Source organism: Leptodactylus fuscus, chromosome 5 (genome assembly GCF_031893055.1).
Source record: "Leptodactylus fuscus isolate aLepFus1 chromosome 5, aLepFus1.hap2, whole genome shotgun sequence".
Taxonomy (NCBI): domain Eukaryota; kingdom Metazoa; phylum Chordata; class Amphibia; order Anura; family Leptodactylidae; genus Leptodactylus; species Leptodactylus fuscus.
Window position 1 is genome coordinate 89,634,583 of NC_134269.1, and position 15,338 is coordinate 89,649,920.

Below are 15,338 nucleotides of genomic sequence, written 5' to 3' on the forward strand. Positions count from 1 at the left end.
CAGGAAGGCGGGCGGGTCGGTTGGGGTCTTCAGCGTCGGGGGGGGGGGGGGGGGGTCATGTCAAAAGTTCGCCACAGGGCCCAATCATTCCTAATTATGCCACTGACTTACACCCAATTAACATCATAGTGCAGCCCTTCCCCCCTCCCTCCAGTGTATTCTATAAGTAGTTCATGGACAAAACAGTAAAATTGGTTTCCAGTTACAGAACTATCTATTGTTGGGCTTCAGTGATGAAAGCTCCCTGTATAGTAAGCAATAACAACCTTACTATCAGGTAGTTTTCACCTGACCAATATTGCTGTTCAGTAAGGCTGCTTCCACACTACAGCAACACTACAGTATCCGGGCCATGGATTCTACATCTCCATAGACTACTTTGGAGCCTGCAAAATTCACAGCTTTTTGCACAAAGAAGTTTATGGAACCACCAAATCCATGGCCTGGAGGCCCGTGAAAAATACTGCAGTGTGCAAGCAGCCACTAAGGATATCAGACTTGTTTTGCATGCATGCGTGTACATGTGTGTGATCCATGTATATGTATGCGTGTGTGCATGCACATATGTATGGTCCGTGTATATGTATGTATGCGTGCGCACGATCGATCCATGTGTATGTATGCATGCACATGTGTGGTCCGTGTATATGTATGTGTGTGTGCACGTGTGATCCTTGTGTATGTATGCGTGTGTATATGCATGTGCGCGTGTGATCCATGTGTTTGTGTGAGCAGAGCAAGTGTCCATGCGTGCGGTAGTTATGTCCCTTTTTCAGTGTGTGTAGTGTGCATCCATCTGAGTGTCTTTGCGTGCGTGTGTAGTCTGTGAGTGTGTGTGTGGTGTGCATGTGGTATTTATGGGGTGGTGTTGTGGTATTTGTGTGGTGGTGTTTGTGTGGTGTGTTGTGGCAGTTGTGCTTGTGGGTTGGTGTAGGTGTGCTGTCTGTGTGATGTTTATATGGTGTTTGTGAAATGTTTGTGTGTGGTGGTGCGGCCCCTTTAGCAGCGACTCTTTGTCGCCGTCGCTATAATCCATCCCTGTCAGTCACAACTGTTGTTTTCCCCTGAGTGCTTTCACTTTCACTTTTCCCCATTATATGTATAGGGCCTAAATTTAGGGGCCCCAATCTCATGACGGGGGGACACTAGCAAGATGTAACGTGCAGTATTCTGCTCCTGTGGGTGGAGAGGGGGCGTGCCAAATTTCAGCCAAATCGGGGTAGAATTGTGGATTTGTATAGAGCAGACTACTACAGAATTTGAGTTTTATATATATATATATATATATATATATATATATATATATATATATTTTGCACTTGAGAAAGTTCCCAGTGTGGACCGATACGTGGTGTACTGCTTTTTCCAATAAAAGGACATTTTCCATCCATACAAGTTGTTGACAGACCGGATTGTTTTTTTCTATTGCAAACCCTTTTGCCTGGAGAGGGGTTTCTGCCGTGCAATTTGTGGGATAATCCCCAGATTTGCTGGTGCTGCTACAACTATTTTTCTTTGATAGATAGATAGATTTAGTAGATAGAGATTGTGGGGAAGATAGCTCAGTAAAGGCGTGGTGTGGACCCAAACAGTGAAGACAGGGACACAAAATATGCAGCAAACTGGTTTATTTAGAAAAAAAAAAACCAGGAAAATAAATAAACCTTGACTTTAGGCACAAAATAAACAAAACAAAATACAGCCTTAAAGGGGCTCTATCAGCAAAATCATGCTGATAGAGCCCCACATATGCGTGAATAGCCTTTAAAAAGGCTATTCAGGCACTGTAAAAGTTATATTAAACTACCCCCCATTATTAAAATAAAACCCTAAAACAGAATGTGATAAACTTACCGAACGTGCACTGTTGGCGGGCATTCAGGGTGCGCCGTCTTCTTCATCCACGCCTCCTCTTCCTCCGATGTCCTCGGGTCCCGTCCTCCTTCGGCGCTCGTGAACTGACATTGCTTAAAAAAAATGGCCTGGGCGCATGCACAGTAGCCGTAGTAGAAGCAGCATGCTACTGCGCATGCGCCCAGGCCATTTTTTTTTGGCAAAAACAAAATAAAAACGTGCTCATCTGAGCCACTAGCTAAATAGAACTGATAACCTAACTATATGTGAGGCTTACTTCCAGCCACATGAACAAAACAAGCACAATATGGTCTCAGTGGACTCTGGAGTGTTACAGGACAGAACCACACACCTCCTTTCACTCCATGGAACCTTTTCTGGCCTAGTAATGAGCCAAAGATCTACACCTGAGCTGAGGCCTACTCCAGATCTGCCCTGGACCCCACATATGTCAGAAACCTGGGGCTGATATATCTGGACTCCAGCATCTGCCTGTCACCTTCTCACAATGTGTAGAATTAAAATCTTGACCATACAGATAGTTTCCATCATATTTATTCAACTAAAAAAATGTAACAAAGGATTCATGAAATTATCACTTCCATATGTGGAAGACGTGCTCAGAGATAAACCAGAACTATAAAATACATTTTTATTTAAAAAAAAAAAAAAAAAGAAGTTCAAACATAAAACATTAACGGGATGTAAACGTCGCAATTTGCTCCGCTGCGGGAAAAATCATGGCGTTTTACATTGCAGGCAAAGTGGATGGGACTCTTGCGAATCCCATGCCCACTTTGCGGCTTTTCAAATCGCAGCATGTCAATTATATCTACGGAAACGCAGGCAGCTTTCCCATAGATATAATGTTAAGAGAAAATCCGTGGAGGAAAACTCTGTGAACTTTCTCTTTAAAGTGCTGCAGAAACAACCGCAGTGTGTTCACGCCGCGGTTCTTTCCGCAATGCTTTAGTGCTGCGAATACGGCCCGTGGGGCCTTAGCCTAAAGGGGTTTTCAAGTCCTAAACTGACTACTTGAATAGGAGCTTTCTGCAGTTCCCTGGAATCACCACTATGTTGCAGTGTAGCACGCTCTGTCGTCAACTAGCAGCTACTGGCACCCAACAGACCTATTTGGGACTGGCAAACCCCTTTAATCCCCCCAACCCAAAATGTTTTCTACATGAAAATAAAAACACAACACACATATTGAGTATTGCCAAGTCTGTTATGAGCAATACCACTGTAATTCAGATTTCCTAGCATAGTGAACAGCAAGAAAGAAGTTGACGTTTTCTGTCTGTCAGCCACTGAAGAGACATTATAAAAACTAATTAAACTAAAAAAATTCTCAAATTCCGTTGACAGAAAATAATAAGCAATAGCTATTGGTATGCAACAACTTTCAAGGCCATACTTCAGATATCTGAATGTTCTCAGCAAAATTTCACTTTTTCTAAGGCCTCATGTACACGACCTTGTGTAATTTGCAGTCTGAAAAATACTGTTCAGTTTTTGCAGCCCAAGCGTCATCAGTGTGTCTTCAGCATCAGTGTGGTATGTCCACAAAAATGGACAGTATTGCTTTAGCGTGTCACCTCTATTTGTGGATCCAGTAGCTAAGTAACTGTTCCACAAATATGGACGACACACAGATTACATCCATGTGCCTTCCGTTGTTTTCAGTCTCCCATAGGCTTGTATGGATGAGTCTATGCTGCAAATGCTGAGTAGAATAGGACGGGCTCTCAGAGTATAATAATTAAAGGCACTGGGATGTGCGGAAAATAATAAACCACTGATACTCACCTTTCCTAACCTCTCCAAGGCTCTGCTGAGGCATCCACACTTCTCTTCCAACCTTTTAGGTGATGTCGGGCTCCTGTGTACCGCTGATGCTTATGATGGAGCCTCAGCAGTCACATGAGGGGCGTGTTAAAGTCATGAAGCCAACACAGCACAGTGGCAACTGTCATCTGTAAATGGGGTTGCAGTGCATAAAAATAAAACCAAGAAATAAATATCAATGAAGTCAATAAATGCACATAAAAATAAATGTTATCCCCAACATTTGCTGTTATATAGCTACCTCAGGGGCGTAACTACCGGGGTAGCAGCGGTGGAAGCTGCCACAGGGCCCGGGACATTAGGGGGCTTGGTCTTCGCATGAGTCATGTGGACAGGAAAGTAGATCGTGTACTACTTTCCTGTCCACGTGTTCGGTAGAGAGGCTGCTGTGCTAATGACTCATCTCCCTACTCTCATAACATAGAGAATAGCAGACGGTTCTCACAGACACTTCCGGAATGCACGGAGAAGGCTAATTAGCATATGAATAAAAACAGACTTATTCAAAAACTACTGAGGCAATTTACACACAAAAGGTATGTGTGAAATAGCGTTTCAAAAAGCTATGCAAGGATGTGCTTAGCTAAAAATGATCTTTCCCAATGATAGAGCCCCTTTAAGGCAGATTGAGCCTGGTAACTCCCATTGAATTGAATGGTTTCTGTCTGCCTGGTGCAAAATCATCAAATACCATGATGGAATTTGTCAGAAAATTTGGTTAAGGGTGCATTCACACGATGTCTTTTGGCTCGTAATCTGGCACGTCTATGCCGCGGGAGCTTTTGCGGCCGTATACGCTCCCATTGATTTCAATGGGAGCCGGGATCGTATACGCGGCGCTATTTTGCGGCCGTGATTTTGCAGCCGCAAAATCATGTCCGCAAAATACCGCCGCGTACAAAAATTTCCTAATATATGAAAAATTCAGCTTCAAATTCCTGAAGCTCAATTTTTCAGCTAGGGAAATTTCCTCTGTGTGAACATTTCCTTATGCTAGGTTCACACCTGCACTCAGATTTCTTAACTGAAACCCAATCTGTTTAAAAAGTGGTTACCCGCCGACGCCATATGCTTTAATTGGGTCTGACAGGTTTTTTCCCAGATTCCGCCCCCAAAAATGTAGAGAAAAATGCCTTGCTTGCAGGACTTTTGTCTGCATTTTTCAAGTGGAATGAGGAGCGGAATCCCTGAACAGTAGCCAAGCACTAGTGTGAACCCAGCCTGAGGATTGCATATAGGAGAGTCTTATGCCTGGTTCACATCTGCATTTGTTAATCCGTTCAGGGAGTCCACATGGGAACCCCCTGAATGGACCACTGAACGCACTGGCAAGCGGTGTGCAGTGAAAGCACACGGACCCCATAGACTATAATGGCGTACATGTGCTTTCCGTGTGCTGCCCGCACGACTCATGGGGACATGTAAGTAGATCACAAAGTACCTTTCTGTCCGCATGTTCCTTGGGGACACCGCACGGAGAGCACACGGACCCCATTATAGTCTATGGGGGTCTGTGTGCTTTCACTGCACACCGCTTGTCAGTGCGTTTGGTATTCCATTCAGGGGGTTCCCATGTGGACTCCCTGAACGGATTAACAAATGCAGATGTGAACCAGGCATAAGACTCTCCTATATGCAATCCTCAGGCTGGGTTCACACTAGCAGATTACCAAACGCAGATGTGACTACTGAGGCGTTAGGTAGCCTTGTGTATTAGCTGTGACAGGCTGAGCCTTCCAGACCTTATAACTTACACTCCCAGACCTGAAGCAGCGCCACCTACTGGATCCATGACACACTTGATTTAAACCTCTCAATATCCTTACAGCACCACCACATGGGAAATAAAGCATAACAATTCTTATTGAATTAATTCTATTGTCAGTGTCTTTGTAAAGTGCTGTGGAATATGTTGGTGCTATATAAATAAAGTTATTATTATTATACACTATGATACACTCCTCCAGAGCAGGCAACGCTCTTTGTAGTCAGTCTTGTTTCTAACTAAGGCCAGTTGCAGATGACCATACTGCAACCAGCCTGCTTTGATTAAAAAACATGGGCTGTATACGGGGGACACAAGGATATCCCCATGTGCCGCCCGTGCACGGTCCGTGCTTCCACAACTCCTTTCATTAAATAAATAGGAAGCAAAATAGGACAAGAATAGGATATGTGTTATCTGACTCGGCCGGGACTGTTGGCCCGCACACGGGACCGTGAAAATCACAGTCGTGTGTACAGGTCCATACAAAATAACGGGTCAGTGTGCTCTCAGTGAAATACACTGACTGCACACTGACCCACAGCATGGTCGTCTGCAACCAGCCTAACAGATGGGATTATTGTTAGTTTATATAGCAGCATTAATTCCATGGTGCTTTACATTTGAGGGTTTACATACGGTACACAAAGTATACAAACAAATATAATACTAACAATGACTGACTGGTACAGCAGGATAGAGGGCCCTGCCCGCAAGGGCTTACAATCTATAAGGGATCTGAATCAAGGATCCTCTCCCTTACCTAAGAATTATCTATTAGCGTATACAAAAATGTATTTTGTAAACCAATTGACATAAAAAACCCTCTTTATAATGTTTAGAAAAATTTCCATCCAGTGTATCTTAGAAACAAGAGACAATGCTGCAATGTCTATGGCCAGACAGGCCAACCAGGGTATGATGAATATTTTTAATGGAATATCTGTAGTAATAGATATATATTGCAGGTGGTTTCTAGGGAGGCTAGACTATGCATGGTGGGCTGGAGATGGGAGTCTGCAGGAGGCAGTGTGTGCAGCACAACATCTAGGCTGAGTCATGTTCTCAGAGATGTGTGTATGTGTGGGAGGGGTGGCAGAAGCTGGAGGAGGGGAATGACCTGCAAACGTGGCTGGGAAATGACTGAAACAGGATCAGCTGGTAAAACAGGAGAAAAGAACGGAACACAGTTTTAGGATAGAATATGGCAAAACCTGAAACTAAGCAATAGCGCTAGAGGGAACTACAAGACAACCAGGTCAGCTAACATTTGTATAGAAAGGGAATAGTGGACGGACTGAAAGAAAGAGGGTAAGGAGAATTAGGTACAATAGCAGAAGAAAAGATGACGGCAGGCAAAGTAGAAAAGGAATAAAGAAATGATGAGACTGAAGGAAGGATCCTGACATTAGATAGGTACAGAATAGACAGGAGGTTGGCTAAAAATACAGGCGGGGAATCTGTAATCTGACCCTTAGTATAAAGACATCGAACTGTGCATTGCACTCAATTGAGAGATGAATGGGACCGTGGTAGATTATGTCACACCAAATACTGGAGAGGACACCATCGAATATGCTCAGAGGCAGCATCTAGTGCATTTCATATATGTGGATGGAAATTTATGCGAAGTTTGCTGTAAAGGATTTTAACTTGGCATTGACCACACATTAAACTTAATCATCTGAGGATTACATTGGATATTACTGAAGGATCCTAAAAGGTACCATTTTGGCATTTTCCAGTGCACTGAAAGATATCAAGCCAGATTCATATTCACCTTATCACATGGACCTTATGTGACTATCCAGGCTCTGCATATGATCAAACATCTGTACAAAGCTTCTTTTACCATAGCAAACTCTCCTTAAATGTTGCCTTGACTTATGCTGCAAATTTCATCACTTCCTTCAATACATTGAAAATTTGGTTTTTAGCTGGAAAGGGTCTCCAGCATCCACCAAGCAGAAATGAAGCCCATGCAGAAGTTGTTACAGCTGCCAGTGACGGCTGTGAATCTAGTAAAGAATCACCGATCAGAGGAGGCAAAAAGCCCCGTTCTGACACCAGATGGAGGGGTGCAAACTTTTTACAATGCGCTACAAGCAGATGAACTAAAACTGCTCAAATCTCCAGAAATTGAAACCAGCACTGAAGACAGTGGATCCAGCTCTCAAAGTCAGCCGTTGCGGTATGAAACCTCTGAAGTCCCTAATACTCTGAAAGTACATTACTGCTTGTGATTGGTTATATTAGCATATGAATATGGTATTTATTTTGTAAGCATGTAGTATATTCACATTTATAAATGGGCATACATGGGAAAGATATTTGATAAGATTGCCTTATTGAACATTTTGTTGTACTCCTAAATCTACATGAGATATTTGGTCATTAGTAATGTATCTTATTGTATATTTTGTCCTATTTTCTCTGTGTTCTCCAGTGATCTGGTGTAGAGATATAACTTTTAAGCATTTCAAGGCTTACTTACTTTTTAGACCATTACTTACTACTGTAGGTGAATGCTGGTTGCAATGTGTAGCATTGAACAGGACATGTCCTTCATAGGGGCTTGTGAGCTGGAAAGTAAATAGAAGTGATGAAAGCAAATCCATCCAGGTCTGTCAGAATCAGGTAGAAAGAAGTCAGTGCTTGTTGAATAAGAGTAAAGTCTGAAATAAACACCTTTGGAGGGGAAGGAATTTTTTTTTTGTACTAAAATGCATGCATGTTTTGTTTTTTTTTTAGCCATTTTTTAGCCAAAGCTAGGAGTGGATTGAGAAGAAGTATAAGAGCTTTCTGTATATTTCTCATTCCTATTGTAGCCATTCTTGGCTTTAGCTAAAAAAAAAAAAAAAAAAAAAAAAAGCAGCAGCAAATTCTGCGACAAAAAAAGCTGCATTTCCACAACATGGGGCGTAAACTGTTTTCAACCGCTTGCATTCTTAAACATTGCAGACCACGTTCAGCGTGACAGACCAATCTGTCTGACAGCCTGGTCTGTCATCCCTATATCCCCATCTTGACCGTTGAACAAAATGAACCAAAAAGAGTTGTCTGGTTTTATCTTAAAATGGGCCACAAGCAGGAGATGTCTTAAAAAGGCAAACCACTGCCCAGTTCTAAGTCTCAGCTGTCCCTCACTGGTGATTTGTAGATGGCCACTGCTACTCCTGTGCTTAGTCTCAGCTGTTCCCCACTGGTGACTGATGGCCACTGACACCCCAATGCTTAGTCCCAGCTTATTCCTGCTGGTGATTGTAGATGACCACTGCCACTCCAGTGCTTAGTCTCATGTTTCCTCCACTGATGATTAATGGCCACTGCCACTCCAGTGCTTAGTCTCATGTTTCCTCCACTGATGATTAATGGCCACTGCCACTCCAGTGCTTAGTCTCATGTTTCCTCCACTGATGATTAATGGCCACTGCCACTCCAGTGCTTAGTCTCATGTTTCCTCCACTGATGATTAATGGCCACTGCCACTCCAGTGCTTAGTCTCAGCTGCTTCCTGTGGGTGATTGTTGATGGCCACAGCCACTCCAGTGGTCAGTCTGCTTCTTGTTGGTGTTTGTTGTTGACCTTACAGCAGTGATGTCATGTTGACAACACGTGATCGCTCCATCTCATCACTGGTCTCAGCTGTACACTACTGAGGCTGTGATGTCACTGCTGAAACACTGTCAACAAACACCAGCAACAATCAGCTGGGAACAAGGCCTGGAGCAATCGGATATTTAGAACGTAAAAAAATATAGACAACCCCTTTAAATGAAAACTCTATGAATGTGCGCTGAATACTAAACCATCTGAGAACTTGTCTGATGGACTTTACGCTGACAGGGTCTAAACAACCTGCTATATATCAGAAAAGAAAAACATAGCCAAAGGTGCCCATAGTCTTTAATACTTTGTCCTAAGAACCGTTGTTTTAAGCTAGGGCCCCACGGGCCGTAATCGCAGCGCTAAAGCACTGCGGAAAGAACCGCTGCGTGAACGCATTGCGGTTCTTTCCTCAGCGCTTTTAAGAGAGTTCAGAGTTTTCCTCTGCGGACTTTCTCTTAACATTATATCTACGGGAAAGCCGCCGGCTTTCGCTGGGGGCAAATCGCAGCATTTACGTCCCGTGGGGTCCTGGCCATAACCAGGATTGCAATGAGTATTATGCATAAACCCGGTGTCCAGGATTATGATAATGTTGGCAATGCTAATAGTACAGAAATGAAAATGAAGTTCTAATAGTGCAACTGCTGGCAGTGTATAAAGTGGGGGGCAAGAGACCGATGAGGAAGGTATGACACCAATAAAATACATGATAACCATAGATGTACAGAAATGACTCACCAGCCTGCTGTCAATTGGCCTTGGAATACTGACCATTGCAGGGCCAATTGTAGTTGCTGTTTTAATAATTTACTATAGACAAATACAGAATTGTTGCAAATAGCTTAAGGGTGAGAAGTCTCACTACAATGTCCATTCTACAATGTACGTGTCAGACTCACTGGAATGTCATCTTAACTGAATGGCATTGCCCTACCACTTATTAGCCAAAAATTCTGTCACCTCTTTTCTACTCTGAAGTCCACTATTAGTCCGCAGTATTGGTCCAACATGGTGTCCATGTGTACCCTGAACTTATTTTTAACCCTGGCAGTCCTCATAGCTATGTCATAGCCTCATTAGTCATTTCATTTTCTGCATTTTTCTTTATCATTTTACAAATTGATAAAATGAATCTTAAATACATTTTCATGCCTTACATTGTCTTGCACTCCTATAAGGTGCATGTGCATATAGACGATTCAAGATAACGGACTAAAAGACTGTATACATAGCATCATTTAATGGAATTTTAGACCCATTGTTGCTGTGGATACCATCTGTGGCCTAGCTTCCCCTTTCATCTTAGTGTAATAAGACACTACTAATAAATATTGCAAAACCTAGTGTCAAGTTATATGGTAACAACAGACTGAGGACACTTAACACTTTATTTGCCTTTTAATACATTACATTTGAAGGCAAATATAAATGTAAAAAATAATGCTAACAAAGTTATGAGAACCTTTATAAAATGAAAGTACCGTATATATATATATATATATATATATATATATTTTGTCAGGGTGTGGGGTTGCTAGGTGGGGTGGCATAGACACACAAGTCCAGTTTCTTTAGTCCAAAACAAAGGTAGAGTTTTATTTTCACTCAAAAATATAGTGCAGCAACAAGAGGAAACAATACAAAAATAAATATCTGCCCAGCTAGGCTCTAACTAAACATAGAATAGGTTACCTCACCTAGAATAACAGGAATCCAAAAGCCAGTAAAATCATTCAGGACACAGCTCCAAAAAATATGACCTCTCTGTCAGCTCTCCAGCCAAACTCTGCCCACAGTCTGCTGCTGGAGCTGACTTCTTAAGCTCCCTTAATGAGCAGATTTTCTGCAGCTGAGTCGCTGCTGGAACATCCCAAAAGTGTGGACAGGAGGGGGGAGGAATGACAGGTCCCACTGTCAACCTACCTGCCATTCCTAAAAATTCAGCCCAGTAAACGGAACTTTGAAATAACCCTCATTAGACAATAGTTACCTGCTGAGAAACATTCTTTCTGGAGTTTTTTCATCTCACCCACCTTAGTAGTCTGGGCGAGATGTACACCCCCTCCATTACCTGACCAGCCACCGGCTTACATATCCCCCCTTCCTCTTCTCCAGACCGGAGGACTGGGCATTTGTGGCCATCATACAATGCACTCTTGATAGGGCATCTGCATTTCCTAGCAATTTCCCTGGTCTGTGTTCCACATTGAAGACAACATTTTACAGAGACAGGAACCATCGGTAACCCTAGCATTTCTGTCCTTATTGATTTTCATTCATGTAAGGGGAGGGAGCATGGTCAGTGATCAGCTTAAATTTTCTACCCAGGAGGTAATACCTCAGAGTATCCAGCGCCCACTTAATGGCCAAACATTCCCTTTCTACAATGGCGTAATTTTTCTCTGCAGGGGACAGCTTCCTGCTCAGATACATTACTGGATGCCCCTCACCATTTACCACCTGGGACAGCACCGCTCCTAGACCTGCATTTGAGGCATCTGTCTGCACCAGGAACTCCTTCCTAAAGTCAGGGGCTGCTGGCATAGAGCTCCCTTTAACTTCTGGAACGCCTCCTCTGCCTCTGGTGTCTAGTAGATCATCACTGACTTCCCACCTTTTGTCAGGTCAGTGAGAGGAGCTGCAATGGAGGCAAAGTTTAGCACAAACCTTTGATAGTATCCACCAATGCCAAGAAACGCTCTGACTTGCTTCTTGGTCAGTGGTCTTGGCCAATTTTGTATTGCCTCCACCTTGGTACTTGGTGCCTCCACCTTGGTGAATTGGTGGTCAGCATCAGGTTCCTGAGGCACATTGTTAACAACTGTCACATTATCACGAGCATTAGCAAGAGTGGGATCTCTCAACTGTGCAGTACCAAAATTATCCGGTGAGATTTCTAATTCAGGTATATTAGGCTCAGGAGCTGGGGAAGGGGCATCATCTTCCTCTCCAGCTAGGACCTGTAACAGAAAGGTGTCGCCCTCCTCATGCACTTTGGGCGTAGGTGGGGTTTTCACATTTGGCTGTGTGGTTGTACCTTTTCCCCACAAATCCCAGAACAAAGGGAAATCATGTCCCAAAATCACATTATGCATAAGTCTTTTCACAACAACCACTTCATAATAAACAGATCCTACTATAGTCTCTATTGTGACCTTGGACATGGGGTAGTCCTTGACATCCCCATGGATGCAACAAACACTCATACGTTTGTTCGGGATAAAGTCCCCAGCTATCAAGCTGGCATGCACCAGAGTGACCAGGCTACCAGAGTCCAACAACGCCTGGACAGAATGGCCATTCACCACAACTTGGCAGACCTGAGGCCCAGTCTCTAGTCCCGGTGCCGCAGCACAGACAGGTCTGGCAAATAATGATTGACGCCCACCAGCGTCACAGTCCATTGGCTCAGAGGTGAATGGGCACTGGGCAGCAATATGTCCCCGTTCATGGCATCTCCAACATTGTACCAGCCCTGGTTTCTCCAGCAGAGAGTTCCTTCTTGGACTGGTGGACTGCCTAGAAAGCACAGCTTGAGCTCTTTTCCCTCTGCTCTCAAATAACGGAACAGTCTTACCGGGAGGTGCCCTCTGCCGGTTGTTCCTGGGGGATAGTCGCTCTGTAGGGTCATCATGGAGTTCCGCCTTAGTCGTCAGGTACCTCTCCAGAAGGCTGATGAGCTGGTTGGCATCTTTGGGGTCTCCATGTCCAACCCAACGCTGCAATGCAGGAGGAAGAGCTCTGGTGAGCTGGTCTCGGACCACCTTCTCCACCATCTTTGCAGGGGTACAGGTGTTTGGTTCCAGCCACTTTTTCATCAGGTGAATCAGGTTTTACATCTGGGATCTAGCAGGCTTGTCTATCTGGTAGCTCCAGGTATGTACCCGCCGGGCACGGACAGCAGTGTGGACATTTAGCTGGCAGAGGTCATAATTGGCCTTCTGGGGTTCACCATTCAAATAGGGTGCAATGACGTCTGCCCAGTCAGCAGCTGGCAGTTTCTCCCGTTCAGCCACTCTCTCAAACACAGTCAGGAAGGCCTCCACATCATCATCTGGGGTCATCTTTTGCAAAGCTCTTTGCACAGCCCGCTTCTCATCTCTGTGCTCCACAGGAATTTGGGGGCTATTGACACCAGTCTCTATAAGGAGCGCAATTTTCTCCATCAGCAAACGATTCATTTGTTGTTGCTGCACATCGCACTGTACAAGATGCCTCAGTATCTCCTCCATAGTCTGGGTCTGTATAGCGGCAGCAGCCTTTACCCAGGACATAAAAAAAAAAAAATGTATCCAGCAAGGAGTGGACATGTCGTTGCCCCTAGAAACCGCTGTATGCCCGCATCCTCCAACAATTGTCAGGGTCTGGGGTTGCTAGGTGGGGTGGCATAGACACACAAGTCCAGTTTCTTTAGTCTAAAACAAAGGTAGAGTTTTATTTTCACTCAAAAATATAGTGAAGCAACAAAAGGAAACAATACAAAAATAAATACCTGCCCGGCTAGGCTCTAACTAAACATAGATTAGGTTACCTCACCTAGAATAACAGAAATCAAAAAGCCAGTAGAATCATTCAGGACACAGCTCCAAAAATATGACCTCTTTCTTTGGCTCTCCAGCCAAGCTCTGCCCCAGTCTGCTGCTGGAGCTGACTTCTTAAGCTCCCTTAATGAGCAGATTTTCTGCAGCTGAGTCGCTGCCGGAACATCCCAAAAGTGTGGACAGGAGGGGGGTGGAATGACAGGTCCCACTGTCAACCTACTTGCCATTCCTAAAAATCCAGCCCAGTAACCGGAACTTTGAAATAACCCTCAGCAGACAATAGTTATCTGCGGAGAAACATTCTTTCTGGAGTTTTTTCATCTCACCCACCTTAGTAGCCTGGGTGAGATGTACACCCCCTCCATTACCTGACCAGCCATCGGCTAACAATATATATATATATATATATATATATATATATATATATATATATATATATATATATATATGTATATATATACAGCTTGTACGTGAAACACTCAATTTACAGTAACATTTATAGTTATAATACAACTTAAAATACGGCAAATATACCTCAAAGGCAATTGTTCCAAAGGAATTTGACTCAGATAATCCTTTGGATAGCAGGATGCATAGAGTAAAAACATGTAACTTGTCTAAAGAAAAGTCATGCCCAGCCTATGCAGTCCTTGAGGATAAAACAAACAGGTAGGGAGGCAACACTGTGGCTCAGTGGTTAGCACGGCAGCCTTGCAGCGCTGGAGTCCTGGGTTCGAATCCCGCCAGGAACAACATCTGCAAGGAGTTTGTATGTTCTGCCCGTGTTTGCATGGATTTCCTCCCTTTCTACAAAGACATACTGATAGGGAAAAAAATGTACATTGTGATCCCTATATGGGGCTCACAATCTCTGTATGTATGGCTAGTACATTTGCACTTGATAAAGGACCTATGGGTCTGAAACGCGTTGTGCCATTCCCTTTAAGTGTTGTTCAATAAAGAAGGTTCCTAATAATTGGGTGAGCGCTGCTGTTCTTGACCTATCCGGTCGGTTGGTCCTTCTTCTGTAGAGACACAATCTCCTCCTTTATGTGTACTCCAGCATGGAGCAAGAAGAAGGAGTAAGCAAGATACAAACTGTTTGCAAACTATGTGAGAACATGCTATATACTGTTTAATATAGACAGTATTATGGTTATATGGTGAGGTGCAAATAATGGACCCCTATACTATTGCATTAGTAGTGTGTGGGGCCACTACTAGAAGCATTATATTATGTTGAGCTACTACAAAGTGTGAGAAGGAGCGCTATAGGAGGCCCTTCCTCCCAACCGCAGTCAGGCTGTATAATCAGCACCAGGCTAAGTGTAGAGCACTTCACACAGAGAACTAAATGATCCTGAAGGTTTTTTTTTGTTATGACTCCTATTAGCCTTTTTTAGCTTCTATTCTGAGCCTTCGTATGTTGTTTTATTCTTGTATTATTATTGTATTGCCTATACTGCTTGTAACACACTGAATTTTCCCATAGTGGGTCTGTTAAAGGATTATCTTATCTTAATGTAAACTTACACTGTTTGGGACCACTAATAGATGGAAGAATTATACTATGTGTGGACACCAATAGAAACACAGTAATGTAAGGGCCCTCTAATTGAAGCATGATACTGTGTGGTGCCACTAACAGAAGTACAAAACTGTTTTGGGCTACTAATGGAAAGAGTATGCTCAGGGAGCCTCTGATAGAAGTTTTTACCTGT

General features: G+C 43.5%; 2 protein-coding genes across 4 annotated transcripts in view; both read left to right on the forward strand.

Moving 5' to 3' along the window:
• Positions 1-15,338, forward strand: part of AP3B2 (adaptor related protein complex 3 subunit beta 2) — a 75,790-nt gene that overhangs the window by 9,512 nt on the left and 50,940 nt on the right. The window contains exon 1 of one of the 3 annotated variants that reach the window (XM_075273681.1): positions 7,423-7,658. The exons of the other annotated variants lie outside the window; for them this stretch is intronic. Within the exon in view, the coding sequence (XP_075129782.1) occupies positions 7,438-7,658 (221 nt within the window). The 5' untranslated portion in view covers positions 7,423-7,437. Of the gene's footprint in view, positions 1-7,422; positions 7,659-15,338 lie in introns of those variants that run through there. 3 annotated transcript variants of the gene reach the window in all.
• RPS17 (ribosomal protein S17) overlaps positions 10,082-15,338 on the forward strand; it is a 161,821-nt gene continuing 156,564 nt past the window's right edge. The window contains exon 1 of the mRNA XM_075273745.1: positions 10,082-10,087. Coding sequence (XP_075129846.1) covers positions 10,085-10,087 — 3 coding nt within the window. The 5' untranslated portion in view covers positions 10,082-10,084. The remainder of the gene's footprint in view (positions 10,088-15,338) is intronic.